The sequence below is a fragment of the Triturus cristatus genome, chromosome 10 (genome assembly GCF_964204655.1).
Source record: "Triturus cristatus chromosome 10, aTriCri1.1, whole genome shotgun sequence".
NCBI classification, from domain to species: domain Eukaryota; kingdom Metazoa; phylum Chordata; class Amphibia; order Caudata; family Salamandridae; genus Triturus; species Triturus cristatus.
Window position 1 is genome coordinate 1,072,189,907 of NC_140593.1, and position 25,417 is coordinate 1,072,215,323.

The 25,417-nt window shown below is 42.2% G+C and overlaps 1 protein-coding gene across 1 annotated transcript in view; it reads right to left on the reverse strand.

Annotated features, from left to right (window-relative positions):
- LOC146796583 (kinesin-like protein KIF19) overlaps positions 1 to 25,417 on the reverse strand; it is a 1,608,680-nt gene that overhangs the window by 107,999 nt on the left and 1,475,264 nt on the right. Inside the window, exon 20 of the mRNA XM_085629222.1 lies at positions 8,232 to 8,339. Coding sequence (XP_085485348.1) covers positions 8,232 to 8,339 — 108 coding nt within the window. The remainder of the gene's footprint in view (positions 1 to 8,231; positions 8,340 to 25,417) is intronic.

The following is a 25,417-nucleotide window of genomic DNA, read 5'->3' on the forward strand; positions in this document are numbered from 1 at the left end:
ATGATGTCCCTTCCCAGATTTCTTTATGCACTCCAGAACTCCTTCGATGTCATTCCGGCGGCCTACTTTAGGGAAGTGGAGAGTTTGCAGAGGAGACTGGTTTGGGACGGGCGAGCGCGTATCGCTTTGGCAAAGCTGACTCTCCCCTGGTATGACGGGGGCATCGCGCTTCCTGATATTAGACGGTACTATTGGGCCTCCCAGCTGTCTGCCATTAACCATGCTACGTACGCTCCTGGTTTGAACCCGGCATATGAGATGGATAAATTCCTGCTTCCCGGCGGTAACTATAACAGAGCGCTTTACTCTCGATCCGCTGGTAGGACCCTTACGGGCCCTACTAGGATTGCGGTACGTGTGTGGAAGGCGGCGAACGTAGCGATGGGCTGGAGTGAGCGTTTAACGTGTGCCACTCCTTTATTCGCCTCAGAACGCTTGGGAAGCCTCTGGACAACGAAAGGCTTCGAGCACTGGGACACGATCGGCATCAGCAGAGTGGGGAACCTGTGGGTTAAAGGTGCGGTTAAATCCTTCGCGGTGCTCCAGAGCGAGCACGAGCTTAGTGAAAGAGAGTTCTTCCATTATGCACAGGTTCGGCACGCCCTGCTCTCGGTCTTTGGGGAGGGGACCACGGTCCCTGCTTCTTCGCCTCTCGAGGACCGCATACTCGATGGTCACGTCCCCGACAGTACTATCTCCTTGATTTACAAAAAACTGATAAACAATCGGGCTGACCTCTTGGTGCGTCTTCGGGAGGCATGGACGGGAGATGGGGTGGAGTTGGACGACGAGGACTGGCAGACTGCACTGTCATCCCCTAAGGTGGTGGCCATCCCGGCCCGTCTCCGTCTGGTCCAGCTTAAGATTCTCCATCGTGTATATGTGACGGGTCCCCGCTTGGTCTCGATGGGGTTCTCTGACGACGGACTCTGTAAACGTGGCTGCGGGCTCAATGCCACCTTTCTCCACATTCTATGGGAATGCCGCGAGGTGGCGGAATATTGGCGCCAGGTGCATGATATTATGAGACGAGTCACCGGGGTCGCTCTGCTGCCGGAGGTGCGTCGCTGTGTTCTGAATGTATGGGAGCCCAATGACTATAATGCGGCTCAGGCTCGGTGGGCGGCCTTGGGGAACATGATCGCAAAGAGAGATATAGCGCAGCTTTGGGGTTCCCAACGGCCTCCCACCGTGTCCGTATGGAAGGAGAACATGGACTGGTGCATGTTCAGGGAGAAAACTGTGTATGTGGTTCGTGGTAAACCGGGGGCTTGGGGTAGAATTTGGGGGCAGTGGAACGTGTATCGCGGGTCTATCTGTGCTCCCCCCCTGGTGGATACGTCTGGGGTTGCCTCGTCCCCCTGATCCTTGAGGGTTCCTTGCTTATCTCGTACTTCGGAGTACAGATTTGGTTCTCCCGTGGCCCCCCCCTCCCTCTCAGGCCTTCTTTTATTGACCGCCCTCGGGTGGTCGGGTGTGGACTCCCCCGGCTGTGGTTCGACGCCCATTTCAAGTCGTTTCGCCTTGCTTTTTGTTTTTCTTTATTTTTGTTGTTATTTATATTAAAAGTGTGTATCCTGACTTCCCTTATGTGCAGTCTGATCTACTGTGATATAGTGGAGCCCCTGTGGGCCAGTCATTGTTTTTTGATCTGCTTGACCACTTTAACTACTAGCGGCCGGCCCTGGCGGTTGTAGGCCCGTGCTTGTAACCTTTTCTCTGCACAATAAAACTTTTTAAAAAAAAAATATATATATATATATATTATTTTATTAAAAATAATATTCAATAAATGAAATAATAAAATATACCTTGTCAAATACATATTATTTAATTTCTCAAAAATAAGATCATTATATAAAATGTTTTATAAAAATGTTTAAAAAAATGTATACAAATGTTTTCTTTTTGGTACAGAAAAATTAATAAACCATAAAAATGAAACTGTTAATAAATGAAAAATTAAAAAATATTTTGCTATACCATTACACGACTATGTTACCAAAAACTGTACTATTTTTCAAAAATATATGTCTATAAAAATAAGTTAATTGTGTAACATTTATGTATAAAAAAATAATGTTACAACTATATTATGCTTTATAATAAAATATTCATACCATCAAAATTTATGATGTATGTTTTAAATAGTATAATCCATTTTCTAACCAAAATAATTAAAAAATTTAATTGTGAATAAAAATATAAATGTTTTCACATAAAGAAATGTTGAAAAAAAACCTAACGTATCTATTTGCTTATTACAATATACAACTAAACTGTACAAAAAACTGCACATAATAAATAACAAGAAATTCCTATTACTAACTTCCAAATAAAATTAACTCTGACAAAAAGCCGAATGATACCCCCCAAAAATGTACTATCCCAACAACAAAAATTACTGTACACAACAAAACTACTGTATCATAAACCAATATAATTTACTATTCCAACTCCACCTCAAAGTAAACTAAGGGAAAGTGCTGGATAGTAAACCATAATAATTTACTATTCCATATCCAACTAAACTCAGGGAAAGTGGTGGATAGTAAACCATAAAACTTTACTATTCCAACTCCAAATCCAATTTAACTCCGGGAAAGTGCTGGGTAGTAAACCATAATAATTTACTATTCCAACTCCAAATCCAACTAAACTCTGGAAAAGTGCTGGATAGTAAACCATAATAATTAATTATTCCAACTCCAAATCCAACTAAACTCAGGGAAAGTGCTGGATAGTAAACCATAATAATTTGCTATTCCAACTGTAAATACAAATGAATTAAAGGAAAGGACTGATTAAAAACCCCTATATTGATCTTTCAAAATATCAAAAATATATTTTTAGCAAAAAATGATTTATTTAAAATTTTATTATTTTAAAAAAATACACATTTTTTTTTTACATTTCTTTTAAAATATTTAATAATTTCAAATTCGCAATGTTTATAAAAATATATATATTTAAAAATATGTTTTCATTTAATCACAAAGTTTTATAAAAATTTAATTTACAAATACAAATTTATAATAATATTTTTTTTAATTTATTAAAAACGTAAATCTTTTATTAAAAATCATAAACTTTTCACAAATTTCTCATGAAATATTTCGCAACACAAATAATTTCCAAATGTACTAAAATCAAAAATTCAAATGTAATTTTTATTTTACTATCCAAAATTTATTTTTTATCGAAGCATTGTTAAATTACTCACTACCCATATACCTTATAAACCCAATATCCCACTCCTAAACTTTAATAAAAAAAAAAAAAATTCAACACACAGGGCCCTATTGCGATAGCACCGTAACGGAAATGGGACCGAGAGCCAGAGGTGCGGCGGTCCCACAAGGCCAATTAGGATGCACCCACCACACTGGCGGGCGCATTCTGGCCTTTAACATTGCGGACGGTGCTGCTGGGTGCAGCTCCGTCCACAATGTGAAAAGTGCATGGTTTCCATTGCCATGCACAACATGACAGGCACCACGCAGTGCCTGCCACCTTGTGTATGGTAATGTTGGGGGGTACCATAGGTACCCCCCTAATGCAGCCCCTCACACCCCCACCCCTCCCAGGCGCCCATAACGGGCCCCCAAAGCAATTTCCACCAGCCTTTCCATGGCAGCATCGCCGCCGTGGAAAGGCCTTTCAATCTGCACATCATAATATGGAAGGCGGTGCCTGTTCAGCACCGCCACCATATTAAGCCCCAGATCTGCACGACAGGCAATCGTAACGATTGCCTGCCCGCGCAAGAGTGGCGGGCGGTCTTTCTGTCTGCCGCGGTACCCCCCGCCATACTAATATGGCGGTGGGGTAAATCAGGTACAGATGGCGGACGGATCACCACCGCCGGCCTGGCGGTGGCGATCCGCCTGCGATCATAATAGGCCCCAATATTTTTAAATTACTCCACACCCTTATCTCCTATAAACTAAACAACTCACTCCTAAAATATATACAAATTTTAAAATTATAGTAATTTTTCATCTACATTTTTAAATTACTACCCACCCATATCCCCTATAAACCCAACATCCCGCTCCTTATTCATAAAAAAGTATTTAAACATTATAAAATTACTAATACAAAATTACTTTAAAAAAAAAAATAGAACATTAAAAAAATAGAAACCATAAAATCGATATTATTTACATCGATATTTTTACCATCAATATTTTCAAATTCGATATTTCTAAATAACATTGAAATCAATATTTTTTACATCAAGAACACTTATCTCGATATTTTACACCATCGCGATATTCTTACCTCGATATTCTTGCATGTCGATATTTTTCCATCGATATTCTTTCTCTGCACCCTACTGCAACACTAGTCGAGCCTTGTAATCATGTGTGAGGCAACCTCGCCAGCAGGTGAGACTCAAGTGCCTGAGCCTATGTCACTGTTGCCCGATCAGGGTGGACTTCAATCATCTCGGATCACCCAAGCCAGCAGCGCCTAGTCGACTTACTGAGGAAATGTAGTTTTTGTGATGTGTGCCACCTTTTATTTAACAGAGGGAAAGATGTAGCATATTGATGTTATGCACTCTAGGACCCTTGTGGTTCTGGGCCTATTTTAATAGGTGCACTGTCCCTGTTTGTACCACCAGGCCCCTTTAAACCAATGTTCTGGGCACAATTACATTGTTGCCCTCAGGGAAAACTATGTAATACAGCCGCTGCTATAACTCTCCTAAAGATTTTGTAAATTCTCTTCTGTTCATGGAGACAGATATCTTAATTATGAGGCTGTAAGCCTAAAACAAATCAGAAACAGATGTCCCAGCAAGATCTCTCAGCTGATCTCTTGACTTGCCTGCTCTATTGTTGTAGTTAGCTGTTTTTTTTATAATCAACATTTTTATTGTTTTCATTAAAATGATAATGGCAAATAATCACAGTAAACACAGTGCAATCTTCAAAATGCCATTCATCCTGAAAAATTACACAAAAAATCCATCACATCATCCGCTTAATAAATTATAGCCCTCCCATCATTTCTCCAGATCTTACATTCTTTCTGAGAGCAGCCCCTCAGTGAATATATCAGTTCCTCAAGCTATGAACACCAGTCCATTGCTACACACAGTTCGGCCAGTGGAGGAGGGTTAGGGGAGATTCTCTTTTAGTAAGTATGGTACCAATAACTACCAAAGCCCGGTCCCCTCTACCCCTAACAAATTGTCTAGGATGCCTAAAAGGGTCATTCTGGGCGAGATGTAGTTGTACTATGGAATGTGAACCCCTAGAATATAGACTTACATGAATGTAGTGGACAGAGTATTGAGGGAAAAAATATCGAAAGATAAATGCTTAAAGGGAGTTATAGATGTATTATTCCTAATTCCGCGTCTGAGTACTTTGAAAATACCAAACCTTAGACCGTCTTGTTTAATGGATAACTCTTCTTGGTCGTTGACCCGTGGGAGACTTCTGTTCTTTTCTGATGAGTCTGGTGATCCATGGGGAGGTACACTGGCCTATGTAATCCCCTCCTCCTCCCCGATTTGACCTCACTGGCCTCTGCATCCCTCTTACTGTCTTTCCAAGATGATCCCTTTCGTGGGGGAGGGTTGCATGTGATTTTCAGTTCAGCCACCTGGTCCCACAAAGCTTCAGGCAGTTCAAAGAACAGAGAACAGCAGTTGTAGATCACCTTTAACTTGGCTGTGAAAATGATCATATATTCCAAGCTCCTTGCCCAGAGTTTTTGTTTGACCGCATCAAAAGACTTTCTCTGTTTCTTAGCTTGGTGGGTATAGTCAGGAAAGATCATGATGCAGCCAGAGTGGAGACACAATTTTTGAGCCATCCATGCTCTTCTGATGATCAAGTCTCTATAGTTCAGTACTCTGGCGATCATGGAGCTCGGTAGAGCGCCCAGCGGAGATCTCTGTGTGAGTGATCTGTGGTCCCCTTCAATCATAAAATACGCAGAGATCAGTGGGCATCCATGTGGTAATCCAGGATTCAAGAAATTTCTCAGGAGCCAAGCCCTCAGGGCTGTTAAGAAAACACATGAACCGGATGTTGCACCTTCTTGTCCTGTTCTTGGCATCCTCTGCCTGTTCTTCTAGAGATTTTGAGGTTGCAATACACAGGAACACTGTCAATTACGATTCAGTGACCGCACCTTCCAGTATTGCAATCGGCCCCTCTGTCACTAAACCCCTCTCGACCATATTCCATAGGTCTTGCTAAAGAAGTGACACATTTACCCCCACATCTCCCATTGGTCACCAGAGATGCACTGGACACCTGTATTGTCTGCAGTATTGATCCAGTATCTGCATCTTCCAATACCCTGGGGGCTAAGGTTGACATAGCGGCCTATTTAGATTGCTCCACCGGAGGGTGGAGTGTAAATTTGTCACTCTTAGGGGCTCATTATGATGGCGGAGGAACCACCACCGCCGGCCCGGCGCCATCTGACTTCCATTTCCCCCCGCCACATTAGGATGGCAGGGGGATTCACTTTGTGACTGCAGCGGTCACAAAGACCGCCCTCCAGGCTTCCGCCACGGCAATCATCACGATTGCCTGGCGGTGCGGTCAACATGGGTGAAATGGCGGTGGTGGCTAGCAGGCACTGCCTGCCAGATTACAATGCTGGCGTCAGCCAGCCTTTCCATGGTGGTGGAACCGCCATGGAAAGGCTGGCGGAGGCTGGGTTCTGGGGTCCGTTGTGGGCCCTCTCTGTGTGGGGGCGGGTGTATGTGCACTGGGGGCGTACCCATGGTACCCCCCTACATTTCCATGCACAAGGTGGCAGGCACCGCGTGGTGCCTGCCACATTGTGCATGGAAATGCACTACGTGGCTTTTTGGCATTGCGAACGGTGCTACAGCCAGCAGTAATTAGACCCCTGTAAAGCAGAATGATGGTGTCTTCCCATGGCCCCTGATTTGTTGGGCATCGACAGATCTAGAAGTGGGGGCTATCCCAGCTCCCTGATCTCCCAGGCAACCACTCCACAGAAGTCCACTCTACAAGCCATATTTACTCACAGGAACACCAGGGAGCCACCTTTGTTGGGACTGAGCCCATATTAGCACCTGTTTGTTAGTGTTCTCTCATAGAGCAACTTACAGGTAATGACTAGTACTATCTCAATAGCCCCAGGGCCTTAGTCTCAGTCCTTGGGCGCTGGGTCATTGCTACCCTCTGCTGACAAGTTGGCGATAGTCGATTCACAGTGGGGTCAGACTGCTGCAGGGCTTCATTGTCTCATCTGGGATGGTGGGAGAATAGTTTGTGTGTCTGTCTACAACTGTGCACCTCAGCCCTCTTGCTTCATGAATCTTCCGTCAACCAAGGGTACGACAAACAGCTGGGACTGTGTTTCCAATATACTGACACCTATGGCCTTCTCTTCCCTCCACTCCAGAGAGGAATGGAATCCCCAATCTTCTTGCACCTGCTCTTTGGCGGAGACTCGAGTCACTGGCAGACCCCAGGTGTCCGATGGGCCAGGGTTCAGGAGTTAATTTTCTACATCTGTGCCCCAGTGCTGCTCAGCAGCTGACCGAGGACCCAGAGCACTTCACATAAATGGCTCTTCTGGTACTGCAGGATCCTGGGTTGCCAGTACAACAGCTATTGACCAACTTTGTGAGTCAGTCGCACCTGCTGCCATTTTGTTGCGGGTGCTATGGTAGGCCAGCACCAGTCCATTTCACTCCCAGTGCCCCCTCTGGATTCCAAACGATTGGGCTGACGGTGTGATCCCTCAGAGGACCCATCATGTAAAGGATACCTCCAGAACGAGAAGGATAGGCCAAGGAGCACACTAAAGAAAGTCTGCCAACTTGAGCATTCTGGCCATGTCCCTATGTAGTTGTATGTTTAAGTGGTTTCTTTACATTTCAATCTGGAACTTTCTGAACATTGCTAGCTTATTATACACATACGCTATAAAGTTTAGTTCACAAAATAGCAAAATGTACTAGACCTATCCATGAAGGTCATTTGAGTTTGATTACATGCAAGTGTGCCAAGCATGAGGTTACATATTTGAGTTCATAATGGTTAGACTATTGATGTGATGAACACACAGCAAAATCTGTAATGTGGCTAAGTGTACAGATAGGCCTTCAAGAGTATGACCAACACATCATTTTTGCACAATGCAACACCGAATCAAAGTAAATAAAACACGAAATCTGATGTGCAACAGCATAATCCAACATGAATACAAGTATATTTGCTTACCTTTCACCTGTTTGTGCAGAACATGGCCTCTATTTTGGGCAGCATTGCTCTGATGAATTGTGCTCGGTGGAGTAGTGGTGACCTTCAAAACCTGAAGTTGACTATCTACTATATAAAGTAAGATAAGCAGACGAAAATTAACCGGGATTATTAATACAGTGAAACAAATAATATACAACATCCAAGAAAAGTGTGTACATTGAATATTTGTCAATGAGGCATTTTGTCCAGGAAAATTTACAAACAACATCATGGAAAACAAAGGTAACACACAGAGTACATCAGCCCATTTTGGTCCTTGTATTTAGTTCATTTTTAGTAGAGGCAAAGCTAAAAGGTCTGGCTTAAATGAGCTAACAAATAAGATAACATGCATGTGCAAATGCTGTTTGCCTGAATTAGAACATTAAAGCCAGACCTATTGGCTCTGCCATTGTTTATTTACTTATGCTCACAATAACTTTAAGTTGTATATTCTCAAAACTGCACCTATACATTTACTGGACAAACGTTCTGACTGCTGAAACAGTATGACAAAAACATACATTTCCAAATTTGAAAGTACTGTACTGTCTATCCCACATAGAAAGGACTGGGGCTACATCTGTAATGTAGTATGCACCTAGAAAGTCATCTATTAGACAGTGTCAAAGTCTACAAATTAGAAATGAGTTACTTACCTGTAACTCAATTTCTTCAGCGTTGGTATCTTTCAAATATTCACATGATTGATTTATACCCAGCCATCAGGCTGGGAATCCCTGGTAATCTGAAATAGAATTAATCAGTGTTTGTTTAGTAGCACATCTACCTCATTTGAAGCAACCTGAACTTTAGCCAATGTGGTTGAAATGCCTTCTGTCAAGTGTAAGAAGAGTATATAATGATGAGCCTCTGACCGAGGGGGGGGGGTGGTGTTGCATGTGAATATATGAAAAGATACCATTGCTGGAGAACTGGAGTTATATGTAAGTTAGAAAAAAGTTACTTAACTGTAACTACAGTTATTCAGTATTGGTATCTTCCATAGATTCACAAGCCTGAATCTTTCCCGTCGTCGTAGTGGGAGTCCACGGTAAATAAATAACAAAGTAGTAAGTAGTAAATAGTATATTTCCATAGGCTATTATGGTAGCAACCATATACTCTATAGCCTATTAGTCTCCTTTTACAAAAAGAACCAAACTGAAAACCTAAGCAATCAGCAGCCAGCAACCTCTAGAACCTTCACAAGAAAGGCTGAGTCCCTCAGATTTTCCAGCACAAGTGTAGTCAGTACTGTATCCTAGAGGTGCCTCTCTGGGGAGGAGGGTGGGTTGCATGTGAATCTATGAAAGAAACCAATACTGGATAACTGTAGTTACAGGTAAGTAACTTTTTTCTTATCCAGTATTGGGGTATCTTTCATAGATTCACATGCCTGAATCAGAATAGTAAGCAGTTCCTTATCTGTACATATGTGTATATATATATATATATATATATATATATATATATATATATATATATATATATATATATATATGAACAAACAAACGCCCGAAAGCTTCGAGGGCGCACACAACGGCAGAGAAGCCATGCAGCTTTCACGGCAACTTGTATCGCTGTTGCAGAAGAGTTTTATCGACCTTACGCGTTTCAAGGTTCACGCCCCTTCTTCGGAGGTCTCTGCATCAGTTGATCGCGCAGGCGTGTCTCTGCATGCTCTCCTTTTATATATCCCTGCAAACAAGTTCATTCTGCCATCTCCGCCGTGCTGCATTCACAAGCAGAGAAGCCACTCAATGTCCCAGCATGCAAGTAATCATGACTCGCAGTGAGCGAGACTCTGCCGTTGTGTGCGCCCTCAAAGCTTTCGGGCGTTTGTTTGTTCACATTACTGCATGGCTGCCCTGCCGTGGAGGGCGGCACCATCCAAGGAATTGTGAAGGAGGCTGTTAGTGGGAACCTTCCTGCTTGTGAATGCAGCACGGCGGAGATGGCAGAATGAACTTGTTTGCAGTTACAGAGCCCACTGTGGGCAGAATATATGCTTTTAATATGTTGATTGTACAGGACTTACTTAAAGGAGAATTTTTGTCTCAACAGGACTCAATGTCCCAGCATGCAAGTAATCATGACTCGCAGTGAGCGAGACCCACTCAGGGATATATAAAAGGAGAGCATGCAGAGACACGCCTGCGCGATCAACTGATGCAGAGACCTCCGAAGAAGGGGCGTGAGCCTTGAAACGCGTAAGGTCGATAAAACTCTTCTGCGACAGCGATACAAGTTGCCGTGAAAGCCGCATGGCTTCTCTGCCATTGTGAGCGCCCTCGAAGCTTTCGGGCGTTTGTTTGTTCACATTACTGCACGGCTGCCCTGCTGTGGAGGGAGGCACCATCCAAGGAATTGTGAAGGAGGCTGTTAGTGGGAACCTTCCTGCTTGTGAATGCAGCACGGCGGAGATGGCAGAATGAACTTGTTTGCAGTTACAGAGCCCACTGTGGGCAGAATATATGCTTTTAATATGTTGATTGTACAGGACTTACTTAAAGGAGAATTTTTGTCTCAACAGGACTCAATGTCCCAGCATCCAAGTAATCATGACTCGCAGTGAGCGAGACCCACTCAGGGATATATAAAAGGAGAGCATGCAGAGACACGCCTGCGCGATCAACTGATGCAGAGACCTCCGAAGAAGGGGCGTGAGCCTTGAAACACGTAAGGTCGATAAAACTCTTCTGCAACAGCGATACAAGTTGCCGTGAAAGCCGCATGGCTTCTCTGCCGTTGTGTGCGCCCTCGAAGCTTTCGGGCGTTTCTTTGTTCACATTACTGCACGGCTGCCCTGCCGTGGAGGGCGGCACCATCCAAGGAATTGTGAAGGAGGCTGTTAGTGGGAACCTTCCTGCTTGTGAATGCAGCACGGCGGAGATGGCAGAATGAACATGTTTGCAGTTACAGAGCCCACTGTGGGCAGAATATATGCTTTTAATATGTTGATTGTACAGGACTTACTTAAAGGAGAATTTTTGTCTCAACAGGACTCAATGTCCCAGCATGCAAGTAATCATGACTCGCAGTGAGCGAGACCCACTCAGGGATATATAAAAGGAGAGCATGCAGAGACACGCCTGCGCGATCAACTGATGCAGAGACCTCAGAAGAAGGGGCGTGAGCCTTGAAACGCGTAAGGTCGATAAAACTCTTCTGCAACAGCGATACAAGTTGCCGTGAAAGCCGCATGGCTTCTCTGCCGTTGTGTGCGCCCTCGAAGCTTTCGGGCGTTTGTTTGTTCACATTACTGCACGGCTGCCCTGCCGTGGAGGGCGGCACCATCCAAGGAATTGTGAAGGAGGCTGTTAGTGGGAACCTTCCTGCTTGTGAATGCAGCACTGCGGAGATGGCAGAATGTACTTGTTTGCAGTTACAGAGCCCACTGTGGGCAGAATATATGCTTTTAATATGTTGATTGTACAGGACTTACTTAAAGGAGAATTTTTGTCTCAACAGGACTCAATGTCCCAGCATGCAAGTAATCATGACTCGCAGTGAGCGAGACCCACTCAGGGATATATAAAAGGAGAGCATGCAGAGACACGCCTGCGCGATCAACTGATGCAGAGACCTCCGAAGAAGGGGCGTGAGCCTTGAAACGCGTAAGGTCGATAAAACTCTTCTGCAACAGCGATACAAGTTGCCGTGAAAGCCGCATGGCTTCTCTGCCGTTGTGTGCGCCCTCGAAGCTTTCGGGCGTTTGTTTGTTCACATTACTGCACGGCTGCCCTGCCGTGGAGGGCGGCACCATCCAAGGAATTGTGAAGGAGGCTGTTAGTGGGAACCTTCCTGCTTGTGAATGCAGCACGGCGGAGATGGCAGAATGAACTTGTTTGCAGTTACAGAGCCCACTGTGGGCAGAATATATGCTTTTAATATGTTGATTGTACAGGACTTACTTAAAGGAGAATTTTTGTCTCAACAGGACTCAATGTCCCAGCATGCAAGTAATCATGACTCGCAGTGAGCGAGACCCACTCAGGGATATATAAAAGGAGAGCATGCAGAGACACGCCTGCGCGATCAACTGATGCAGAGACCTCCGAAGAAGGGGCGTGAGCCTTGAAACGCGTAAGGTCGATAAAACTCTTCTGCAACAGCGATACAAGTTGCAGTGAAAGCCGCATGGCTTCTCTGCCGTTGTGTGCGCCCTCGAAGCTTTCGGGCGTTTGTTTGTTCATATATATATATATATATATATATATATATATATATATATATTATCTACTGGCGGTCGCCAGTAGATAGTTATAGTTAGGACCGTGCTTCCATAGGAAATCCGCAACATTCTATTTGGAATAACTTTGGCGCCGATTGACGAATCCTCATGAAATTTTCAAAATAGGTGGGGCGCTCCGCTCCTTCCCTGAAAGTCTCGGGGGGATTCGTCAAGCGGGGGCTGAGAAAAAGGGGGGGTCCCAAAACGCGTTTTCCCCATGCATTTTTCCATTAGACCTTTAGTCCAAGCTACAGCCCGAACGGCTGAACAGAAATACTTGAAATTTGGCAGAGAGGTAGTCCTCAGGTCAGGGATGTGCCTTTTGCAGGTCTGGTGTAAATCTGTTCAGTATTTCCTGAGAAAATAGCATTTAAATCAATATATATATCTATAAGCGCGCACCGTGCGCGTACGGTAAAACTTACCGTACGCGCACGCTGCCGTGCGCGAGCGCGATTCTGATTGGTTGTTAGATCTTAGTAAACATTCGAATCGGTCGAAACCAGGAAGTGTCGGCCGCCATTTTGTCTCTCGCAGTCTGAGGGGGTGAAAAACAAAGGTGGAGAACGTGAAAAGGGGGCATGGTGGACAGTTCCTGACCCCCTAGCCTTTGTCAGGGGGTCCCAGAAGGACCCCCAAGGGCCAAAATTTCCTTTAATTTTTTTGCGGAAAATCGCGTAGTACGCGTAGCGTGCGCGTACGGTAGAAATGGAAAAATTCTGTGAACTGCGTAACGTGGGTGCACGGTGCGCAAAGCGCACCGCGCGCCCACAGCGAAGCGCACAGTGCGCGTACGGTACGCGCACGGTGAAAAACCTTTAAAAAAAAAAAAAAAAAAAAAACATAACTTAGCATTTAAAAAACCGCACAAATTCACTGAAAAAACCATAGGTTTCACACACGTTATAGTTAGGAATTAGCATTTAAAAAACCTTGCAAATTCACTTAAAAAACCATAGGTTTCACACATGTTATAGTTAGCTGGACATTTCACTCGTGAAAAACCATTGATATTCCCCCGTTATAGTTAGTGCAGGCAACTATAACTCACGCGACCGCAATCCTCTGCTGATGACGTCAGATATTACATCACTGATGACATATGTGTCTTTCTGAAAAATAAATATTTGTAATATATGTATAGCTAAAGATTAATGGAAGAAGACATGGGTAAATAAGTGTCTAAATACAGTGATGTAATATCTGACGTCATCAGCAGAGGATTGCGGTCGCGTGAGTTATAGTTGCCTGCACTAACTATAACGGGGGAATTTCAATGGTTTTTCACGAGTGAAATGTCCAGCTAACTATAAAATGTGTGAAACCTATGGTTTTTTAAGTGAATATATATATATATATATATATATATATATATATATATATATATATATATATATATATATATATAACCTACTGGCGGTCGCCAGTAGGTAGTTATAGTTAGGACCTATTTTCCATAGGAAATCCACAACATTCTATTTGGAATAACTTTGGCGCCCGTTGACGAATCTTCGCAAAATTTTCAAAACTTTTGGCAAGCTCCAGTCTGCTCCTATCCTGAATGTTTCGGGATGATTCGTGTAGCGGGGTCTGAGAAAAAAGGGGGTCCAAAACGTGTTTTCCCCATCCAATTTCCCATAGGACCTTTAGCCGCAGCCACAGCTCGAACTGCTGAACGGAATTACACCAAATTTGGCAGAAAGGTAGACCTTGGTTCAGAGTCATGCCTTTTGCTTAAATGGTGTAAATCCGTTCAGTAGTTCCTGAGAAAATCAAAAGTAAAATCACATATATATCTGGGTGGAGCCTAACCACACATCTCATCGTGAGATCTGGTTGGCTGTCAGCACTTCACCCAAGAAGTTTTGGCATCCATCTTGGGACCAATATACATGATAGCACCTCATTAAAAAGCATTGCAGTTAATAGCAGGTTTTAAGATTTTAGTTAAATTATAAATCATTTGTTGATGGTACCATACTCATTTTAGGAACTGTGGTATGTTCTAAGGTGATTTTACCATGTGAAAAAGCCTTCTGCTGGGATATCATGAATCATGTTTGAGAGAAAACTATTTTCTCATGCTTTTCCCACAGAGGTTTGGAAGGTGATCTATAAGCTAAACTGAGAGCATATTTTCTGTAAATTCACATTATCTTTCTCAGTCATGTGCGAATGAAGTCTGACATTCTCAGCAAAACATGTACATCCAACAAGGGCAGAGACTGTCAGTTTATTCTTTTGTGTTCTACTGCAGCTTCCCAGAGTGTTCCAAAGAACAACTAGAGCGCTTACAGTCCTACTTGTGATAAACGTATGGCACACCTGAAGCCATCTTGATTGGAATAAAGTGGTAACTCTTAAAACATTTAATTTAAAAAGGAACAAAATGAGGGGGTTCATTTTGCCATAGAAAGTATGATTAGTGCTGCAGAAAGAAAAATTAGGGCACATTTTGAGTGACTTCTCAAATCCTCTTCTATTTCATTAAAAAATTCTGACATGCAGACTGAAACATGCACTTTCAATACCAGCAGCAGACTTCCCTGGTGAGCAGTAGCTTTACTACAGTGATCTAATGAGCAACTAGAGTGCTAACATTCTGAATTTATGGCAAATGTGTAACACATCTGAATGCCTTCTTGATGGAATCAAAGTAAAAAACTGAAAGTATTCCTACTGAGGAGACTGTAGTAAATGAGGAAATTAGGAAACTTCATAACAAATAAGTCTCCCAAGATGGCCACCAGAGACAAAAGAGCCCAAATGTAGCACAAATATCACCCAGATATAGCCCAAGAGCGTTTTAAAGAACAAATAGAGCGCTAACAGTCTTACTTATGACAAAAGTATGGCACACCTGAAGCCATCTTGATTGGAATAAAGTGGTAAAACTTAAAACATTTAATTTGCAAAGGAACAAAATGAGGGGGTTCATTTTGCAATAGAAATTATGATTAGTGCTGCAGAAAGAAAAATTAGGGCACATTTTGACTTCTCAAATCCTCTTCTATTTCATTAAAAAATTCTGACATGCAGACTGAAACATGCACTTTGAATACCAGCAGCAGACTTCCCTGGTGAGCAGTAGCTTTACTACAGTGATCTAATGAGCAACTAGAGTGCTACCATTCAGAATTTATGGCAAATGTGTGACACATCTGAATGCCTTCTTGATGGAACCAAAGTAAACAAGCATTGAAAATGCAATAGGTCTCGCCTCGTTTAAGTTAAAGCAATTCTGTTTGTAATTAGGTGGCTTTTTAGCTTTGCTTGTATTAGTGATTTTCAAACTTTCATGCACATAACATGCATATGTATGCATATATGTATAAGTATATGTATGCATGCATTTATATTTATATAGGTATGCAGTAGGGGTGGGCGGAATTTGCGAAAGTGACTTTCGCAAATTATCGCGAAAATGTTAAAAATCTCTGCAAACACGCGGAAATATCGCGAAGATGCGGAAGTTTTTTTCCCGCCCGTTCGCGGTATTTCCTGCGTGGTCACGGCTCGCCAACTTACCCATGCGGTTGCTCCCGGGCGCGGCCATCTTGTTTTCACTCTTCTCGCGGTGCATGATCGCGAGAAGAAAGACATGATCGCGCGACCAATGACATTACTGCGGGCGCGAACTGTCGCAAGACAGTGCAAATGGCTACCAACAATCCAACATCTCGTGGAGAACGCGACAGGATCGGGAAAACTTGTCGGCGAACGCGGGGATTCAGGTAAGGCGATCGCGCGCGCGCAAGAATGTATTATTTTACAGCGCGAGCAAGAAACAAATTATCGCTAAGCTGCGGAATGCAGAAATTTTGACATTTTCGCGCTCTCCGCGGAACGCGAAAATGTCAAATTATCGCAATTTCTGCGAGCGGAACGGAAATTTAGCCCAGGCCTAGTATGCAGATTATATATATATGTTTATATATGTATGTATATATATATATATACACATACATATTTATAAATGAATATGCATATATATGCATATATATATGTGCATATGTGTGCGTGTAGAGAGAGGTAGAGAGGTAGAGAGGTAGAGGTGTAGAGGTAGAGGTAGAGAGGTAGAGAGTAGTAGAGAGAGAGGTATAGAGAGGTAGAGAGGTAGAGAGTAGAGAGCGAGTAATAGAGAGTAGAGAGTGAGTAGTAGAGAATAGTAGAGAGTAGCAGAGAGTGAGTAGTAGAGAGTAGAAGACTGAGTAGTAGAGAGTGAGTATTAGAGAGTGAGTATTAGAGATTGAGTAGTAGAGAGAGAGTAGTAGAGGGCAGTAGAGAGTGAGTAGTAGAGTGAGTAGTAGAGAGTAGTAAAGAGTGAGTAGCAGAGAGGGAGTATTAGAGAGTAGTAGAGAGTGAGTAGTAGAGTGAGTATTAGAGAGTAGTAGAGAGAGAGAGTAGTAGAGAGTGAGTAGTGGAGAGTGAGCAGTAGAGAGTAGTAGAGAGTGAGTAGTAGAGAGTAGTAGAGTGAGTAGTAGAGAGTGAGTAGTAGAGAGTGAGTAGTAGAGAGTAGTAGAGTGAGTAGTAGAGAGAGAGTAGTAGAGAGTGAGTAGTAGAGTAGTAGAGAGTGAGTGGTAGAGAGTAGGAGAGAGTAGTAGAGTGAGTAGTAGAGAATAGTAGAGAGTGAGTAGTAGAGTAGTAGAGAGTAGTAGAGAGTAGTAGAGAGTGAGTAGTAGAGAGAGTAGTAGAGAGTAATAGAGTAGTAGAGAGTGAGTAGTAGAGAGAGTAGTAGAGAGTAGTAGAGAGCAAGTAGAAGAGAGTGAGTAGTAGAGAGAGAGTAGTAGAGAGTGAGTAGTAGAGAGTGAATAGTAGAGAGTGAATAGTAGAGAGTAGTAGAGAGTAGCAGCGAGTGAGTAGTAGAGAGTGAGTAGTAGAGAGTAGTAGAGAGTGAGTAGTAGAGAGAGAGTAGTAGAGAGTAATAGAGAGTGAGTAGTAGAGTAGTAGAGAGTGAGTAGTAGAGAGTAGTAGAGAGTAGTAGAGTGTAGTAGAGAGTGAGTAGTAGAGAGTGAGTAGTAGAGAGTGAGTAGTAGAGAGAGTAGTAGTAGAGAGTGAGTAGTAGAGAGTAGTAGAGAGTGAGTAGTAGAGAGAGTAGTAGTAGAGAGTGAGTAGTAGAGAGTAGTAGATAGTGAGTAGTAGAGAGTGAGTAGTAGAGAGAGAGTAGTAGAGAGTAGTAGAGAGTGAGTAGTAGAGAGAGAGAGTAGTAGAGAGTAATAGAGAGTGAGTAGTAGAGTAGTAGAGAGTGAGTGGTAGAGAGTAGTAGAGAGTAGTAGAGTGAGTAGTAGAGTGTAGTAGAGAGTGAGTAGTAGAGAGTGAATAGTAGAGAGTAGTAGAGAGTGAGTAGTAGAGAGAGTAGTAGTAGATAGTGAGTATTAGAGAGTAGTAGAGAGTGAGTATTAGAGAGTGAGTATTAGAGATTGAGTAGTAGAGAGAGAGTAGTAGAGGGCAGTAGAGAGTGAGTAGTAGAGAGTAGTAAAGAGTGAGTAGCAGAGAGGGAGTATTAGAGAGAAGTAGAGAGTGAGTAGTAGAGTGAGTATTAGAGAGTAGTAGAGAGAGAGAGAGTAGTAGAGAGTGAGTAGTGGAGAGTGAGCAGTAGAGAGTAGTAGAGAGTGAGTAGTAGAGAGTGAGTAGTAGAGAGTAGTAGAGTGAGTAGTAGAGAGTGAGTAGTAGAGAGTGAGTAGTAGAGAGTAGTAGAGTGAGTAGTAGAGAGAGAGTAGTAGAGAGTGAGTAGTAGAGTAGTAGAGAGTGAGTGGTAGAGAGTAGGAGAGAGTAGTAGAGTGAGTAGTAGAGAATAGTAGAGAGTGAGTAGTAGGGAGAGTAGTAGAGAGTAGTAGAGAGTAGTAGAGAGTGAGTAGTAGAGAGAGTAGTAGAGAGTAATAGAGTAGTAGAGAGTGAGTAGTAGAGAGAGAGTAGTAGAGAGTAGTAGAGAGCGAGTAGAAGAGAGTGAGTAGTAGAGTGAATAGTAGAGTGAGTAGTAGAGAGAGAGTAGTAGAGAGTGAGTAGTAGAGAGTGAATAGTAGAGAGTGAATAGTAGAGAGTAGTAGAGAGTAGCAGCGAGTGAGTAGTAGAGAGTGAGTAGTAGAGAGTGAGTAGTAGAGAGAGAGTAGTAGAGAGAGAGTAGTAGAGAGTAATAGAGAGTGAGTAGTAGAGTAGTAGGGAGTGAGTGGTAGAGAGTAGTAGAGAGTAGTAGAGAGTAGTAGAGTGTAGTAGAGAGTGAGTAGTAGAGAGTGAGTAGTAGAGAGTGAGTAGTAGAGAGAGTAGTAGTAGAGAGTGAGTAGTAGAGAGTAGTAGAGAGTGAGTAGTAGAGCGAGTAGTAGTAGAGAGTGAGTAGTAGAGAGTAGTAGATAGTGAGTAGTAGAGAGTGAGTAGTAGAGAGAGAGTAGTAGAGAGTAGTAGAGAGTGAGTAGTAGAGAGAGAGTAGTAGAGAGTAATAGAGAGTGAGTAGTAGAGTAGTAGAGAGTGAGTGGTAGAGAGTAGTAGAGAGTAGTAGAGTGTAGTAGAGAGTGAGTAGTAGAGAGTGAATAGTAGAGAGTAGTAGAGAGTGAGTAGTAGAGAGAGTAGTAGTAGATAGTGAGTAGTAGAGAGTAGTAGAGAGTGAGTAGTAGAGAGTGAGTAGTAGAGAGTAGTAGAGAGTGAGTAGTAGAGTAGTAGAGAGTAGTCAGTCAGTGTCAGTCAGTCAGTGTCAGTCAGTCAGTGTCAGTTAATCAGTGTCAGTCAGTGTCAGTCAGTCAGTGTCAGTCAATCAGTGTCAGTCAGTGTCAGTCAGTGTCAGCCAATCAGTGTCAGTCAGTCAGTTTCAGTCAATCAGTGTCAGTCAGTGTCAGTGTCAGTCAATCAGTGTCAGTCAGTGTCAATCAGTCAGTGTCAGTCAGTCAGTGTCAGTCAGTCAGTGTCAGCTAGAGCAGCTCTGCTGACCTGGTTCTCTGGCTCTAAAGCAGCTCTGCTGACCTGGTTCTCTGGCTCTAGAGCAGCTTTGCTGACCTAGTTCTAAGGCTACAGAGCAGCCTTGCTGATCTGGTTCTCTGGCTCTACAACAGCTCTGCTGACCTGGTTCTCTGGCTCTAAAGCAGCTCTCCTAACCCGGTTCTATGGCTCTAAAGCAGTTCTGCTGACATGGTTCTCTGGCTCTAGAGCACCTCTGCTGACCTGGTTCTCTCCCTCTAGAGCAGCTCTGCTGACCTGGTTTCTCTGGCTCTACAGCAGCTCTGCTGGTCTGGTTCTCTGGCTCTACAGCAGCTCTGCTGGCCTGGTTCTCTCCCTCTAAAGTAGATCTGCTGACCTGGTTTCTCTGGCTCTACAGCAGCTCTGCTGACCTGGTTCTCTGGCTCTAGAGAAGCTCTGCTGACCTAGTTCTTAGGCTCTAGAGCAACTCCGCTGACCTGGTTCTTAGGCTCTAGAGTCTAGAGCAGCTCTGCTGACCTGGTTCTCTGGCTCTAAAGCAGCTCTGCTGGCCTGATTCTCTGGCTCTAAAGCAGCTCTGCTGACCTCCTGGTTCTGGCCCTCTAAAGCAGCTCTGCTGACTTGGTTTCTCTGGCTCTACAGCAGCTCTGCTGACCTAGTTCTTAGGCTCTAGAGCAGCTCTGCTGACCTGGTTCTCTGGCTCTACAGGAGCTCTGCTGACCTGGTTTTCTGCACTCACAATGCACGCTCTCGACTTCACGAAAATATATTTACAAATAATATAAGTTTATTATAAGTACAAATATATTATTTTTATGAATATCTTACATGATCTCTTGCCCTAATATGTATATTAAAGACATATACATATAATTTTGGAACATCATTTTTTTAGCGGGAGTCGCGCACCCAGTGCGCCCCAGCATGTATATGACGTGAATGCGTGGGAGCAGGAGTCGCGGACTGGTCGCATACCAATCGCGCACATCACGTGATATTAAATGTATACGATGTAACTGAAAAACACGCAGCCGTCGCACACCATACGCGGATCCTTCATGACTTTTCTAAAATGGCGGCTAGAATGCGCGCACCCACCGTGATATGTACGCTTTGAAATTTTTTTTACAAAGAAAATAATATAAATATATTAAAATAAAAAGTGAAAACAAGAAAATTAATCAATATTTCAGTTGTAGTTTAAAAAAAAAAATTGTTGCAATTTTCAGAAAAATATATAATGTTATTTAATGAATAAAATATTTATAAATAAGCAGTTAAAAAACTGTAGAAAATCAGTACAAAAAATAGGTATAACTACTATCACACTTAAAACTTAGCATTTTAAAAACCTTTGAAAATCACTGAAAAGAACATAGGTTTCAGGGACGTTATAGTTCGAAATTAGCATTTAAAAAACCTTTGAAATTCACAGAAAAAAACATAGGTTTCAGGGGTGTTATAGTTAGCTGGCCATTTCACTCGTACAAAACCATAGAAATTCCTCCGTTATAGTTAGTTCTGCTAACTATAACTCGCGCGCCCGCAATGCACTGCTGATGATGTCACATATTGCATCATTCATGACAAGGTCAGTGACATCACTGATGACATCACTGATGACATCTCAAATGACATCACAGATGACATCATCCACGTGACAATCTGATACACCTCATCCTACACTAGTGTAACCTTTCATCACTCACTGTAAAATACAGAGTACCATATTTGAAACCATTGAAACAACAATACCAGTTACTACATACCCACTCACTGATTCCTAAGTCTACACACACTACTACCCATTCAACAACAGAATCATTTATACATGCAGTCACTAATTAATAGAACACTATCAAATGCACTTATACACATATATATACATTGACACATCAGCAGTCATCTTAGTCGGTTATGCAGTCATCCTACTGACTCATGAAAAAAATTAATCGCGCTTACATTTACTCACTTACACAATTATCCAACAACACCTCATTTATTTAAACACATAGTAACTCATAGTTAGTATGTTAAAAAAGCACCATTACAATTATACACTCATTCATATAGTTACTCTCACAATAACTGACTCTTACACATACTTATTTATATACACCAACTTTCACTTACAATGCCTTTTATTTATTTACTTTGTTGAAGATGTACAACTAAAACATATATTTGCTCACCAACACACAAATAAATACACTCAGTCACCCAAACAACTGTTTCCACATGCACTCTTAAACCTATACACATAGTCAATCAACCATTCACACATCTATGCATAGAGTTACACACACCCCATCCAAACACACACAAACTCAGTGTCCCATACAAATACTCACCCAACTAATCAATAACTAATATACACACTCATGTAGTTAGTGACCAACTGATGCATCATGTTATACAACAACAGAGACAGTGCTGCACACATTCACATAGTTTAGTTACTAATCCATGTATTAAGTGAGACACTTTTAATCACTCACTTAAACAGACAGTCAGACAGCTACTAAATACTCCATCCAGACAGTCATATATCCACTCAATCTTCAATACAGATTGTTATATATATAATACATATTTAAATTTCAAACTAAACCACATTCTCTGGATGATGTCATCAGTAATGTCATTTGAGATGTCATCAGTGATGTCACTGACCATGTCATGAATGATGCAATATGTGACATCATCAGCAGTGCATTGCGGGTGCACGAGTTATAGTTAGCAGAACTAACTATAACGAAGAAATTTCTATGGTTTTGTACGAGTGAAATGGCCAGCTAACTATAACACCCCTGAAACCTATGTTTTTTTCTGTGAATTTCTAAGGTTTTTTAAATGCTAATTTCTAACTATAACGTCTCTGAAACCTATGTTTTTTTCAGTGAATATATATATATATATATATATATATATATATATATATATATATATATACCTACTGGCGGTCACCAGTAAATAGTTATAGTTAGGACCTATTTTCCATAGGAAATCTGCAACATTCTATTCCCAATAAGTCTGGCGCTGGTTGACGAATCTTTGCGAAATTTTCCAAACGTTTGGCCAGCTCAAGTCCGCTCCTATCCTGAAAGTTTCGTCAAGCGGGGGCCGAGAAAAAAGGGGGGTCCCAAAACACGTTTTCCCCTTGCAATTTCCCATAGGATCTGTTGTCGCAGCTACAGCCCGAACCGCTGAACGGAATTACACCAAATTTGGCAAAGAGGTAGTCCTCAGTTCAGACTCGTGCCTTTTGCATAAATGGTGTGAATCTGTTCAGTAGTTCCTGAGAAAATTAGAGTTAAAAGTACATATATATCTATGGCCGGGTGGATCCGCGCACCCTACCCGCACCGTAAGCGTACCCTCCCCGATCCGAGCGCGCACCCTCCCGATCACGTGCTGAATGCTAATTGGCTATCGAGTGTCTGTCTACATTCGAAACCAGGAACTGTTGGCGGCCATTTTCTGCCTCGGTAGAAGCGAGGCTGAAGAAGCAAGGGGAATAAGTGTGTAAAACATATAAAGGGGGCAGAGTGGAAATTTTCTAACCCTCTAGAGGTGCTTAGGGGGTCCCAGAAGGACCCCCTGGGGCCCCCCCTTTTTTTTTTTAAACGGCGAAATCCGCGCACGGTGCGTGCATCTTATCGCGTTGGGTGCGCGGATCCAAGGGAAAAAAATTTGAAAAAAGGCAAGAAATCTTTGGTTGTATTACAACTTTTTACACTGAAAGGTAGGGTGTATATTTCTGTTTGTTAAAGGCATGAATCTTATTGGTTAACAAAAACAGATTGTAAGGAACATTATATATGATAAGCTGATATGTTGAAAAGTCAAGCACACTTGCTGTCTTGTTTAGCAACATTGTGTGCTGAACTTGTGACCTGTGTGCTCAGTGCAGTGTTCCATGACCTATTTCTATGGTAATGGGCAGAAGGCAGATTGGGGGAAGGGTTGAAATGTATTTCATTTGGAAAGGGTTGAAATGTTTAACCAATAGAAATGTATGTTTGCTTTTGAATTTATGTGTGAAGGATTGTGATTTGATGTTTACATGTATATGTGTGGAAAATGAAAGGGAAACTTTTCCATTCTTTGTTTTTGCTGAGAGGTGCACAGTGCAGAGATTCTGTAAAAGAAAATCTGGTGTGTGACTGATATACTTCTTAATCTACAAAACAACTTGAAAGGTGAGTTATTTAATTGTGAGGGAATGTATGTAGACTATTTTGATTTTAATCAGTCTAATGTATTTCTCCTGCTAAAGTGTAGGGAGTACTTTTTTTCTCTACAATCTTATTGACAGTGTGTGTGCATGTAGAAACCATTCTGTGATAAGCATTTGTGTTTTTCATGTGTTTGCAGACAGATAACTGTGCTGTTTTTATATTTTGGTAGAATTAGAAACCAGTCATTGTTTATGAATTTGTGAAATGAGTTATGTTTCTATATTAAAATGTAGTAGTCCTTCTAGATGAAGAAATGTGTTTTGGTATAGTGCAAGGGATATTGTTGTTTGTCTAGAATCACATAGTGAGTATGTGTGCATTTGGGAACCACTGTGAGAGAAGTATGTTGTAATATCGTGTATTTGCTGACAGATAACTGTTTTAAAACCTGTCTTGTTGTCAAGTTTTAGTAGCATTAGAAGGCAGTTTTTGCTTATGCGTCGATTAAATGAGTCAGGCTTTGACACAAAAGTGCAGTCCTGAAATATGTAGATTGTGTGCAGTTCCCTTACCACTTCCACTGTAGTGAATATTTTTTGGTAAACCCCCAGGTATAGTGGTTGTTGTCTAGAATCACACTGTGAGTCTGTGTGCATTCGGGAACCACTGTGAGAGAAGCATTTGGTAACATTGTGTATTTGGTGAGAGATAACTCTTTTAAAACCTGTCATGTTGTCAAGTTTTAGTAGCATTAGAAGCCAGTCTTTGGTTATGCATTGATAAAATGATTCATGCTTTGACACTAATGTGCTGTACTTTAATATGTAGATTGTGTGTAGTCTCCTTACCCCTTGCACAGTAGTGAATGAGTTTTGGTAAGCTGCTAGGGATAGTGTTGCTTGTCTAGAATCACACTGTGAGTCTGTGTGCATTTGGAAACCACTGTGAGAGAAGCATTTGGTAACATCGTGTAATTTCTGGCAGATAACTCTTTTAAAACCTGTCATGTTGTCATGTTTTAGTAGCATTAGAAGCCAGTCTTTGCTTATGCGTTGATTAAATGAGTCATGCTTTTACACTAATGTGCTGTACTTAAATATGTAGATTGTGTGCAGCACCCTTACCTCTTCGAGACTAGTGAATGAGTTTTGGTAAACTGCTAGGGATAGTGTTGCTTGTCTAAAATCACACTGTGAGTCTGTGTACATTTGGGTAAGGATTGTGATAGAAGCATTTGGTAACATGGTGTATTTGGTGACAGATAACTGTTTTAAAATCGGTCATGTTGTCAAGTTTTAGTAGCTTTAGAAGCTATTCTTTGCTTATGCATTGATAAAATGAGTCAGGGTTTGACACTAAAGTGCAGTACCATGTACTATTCTATTCACTGTGCCAGAACTGAAAATTTAAAAGTTTTACTCAGGCACTGTCCTAGCAGTAGTCTGATGATTTCGTCAGTTTCCAAGTACTTATGTTGTGAACCATACATTACCACATAGACTGCTTCAAATGTCTATGCAGTATGCATGCAGTTTTCTAACATACTATATACTTGTCTTTCACATCTTCAATTCCCTAGTCAGTGTCCATACAGTCCAGCAAACATCCTGTCACTCCCTTTGCACTTCTCTAGTGACCCATTCAGTACCAAGTACTAATCCATTCCCTGCGCCAAAAGCCTACCACTTATAAATTCACCCAGGCACTCTCCTTGCGGTACTCTAATCATTCAGTCAGTACCCAAGTACTCATGCAGTGAGCCAGGCCTTATGATATAGACTGCTTCAAACGCCTATTCACTATGCATGCAGGCCTCTAACCACCTACACAGTTGTCTTTCACAC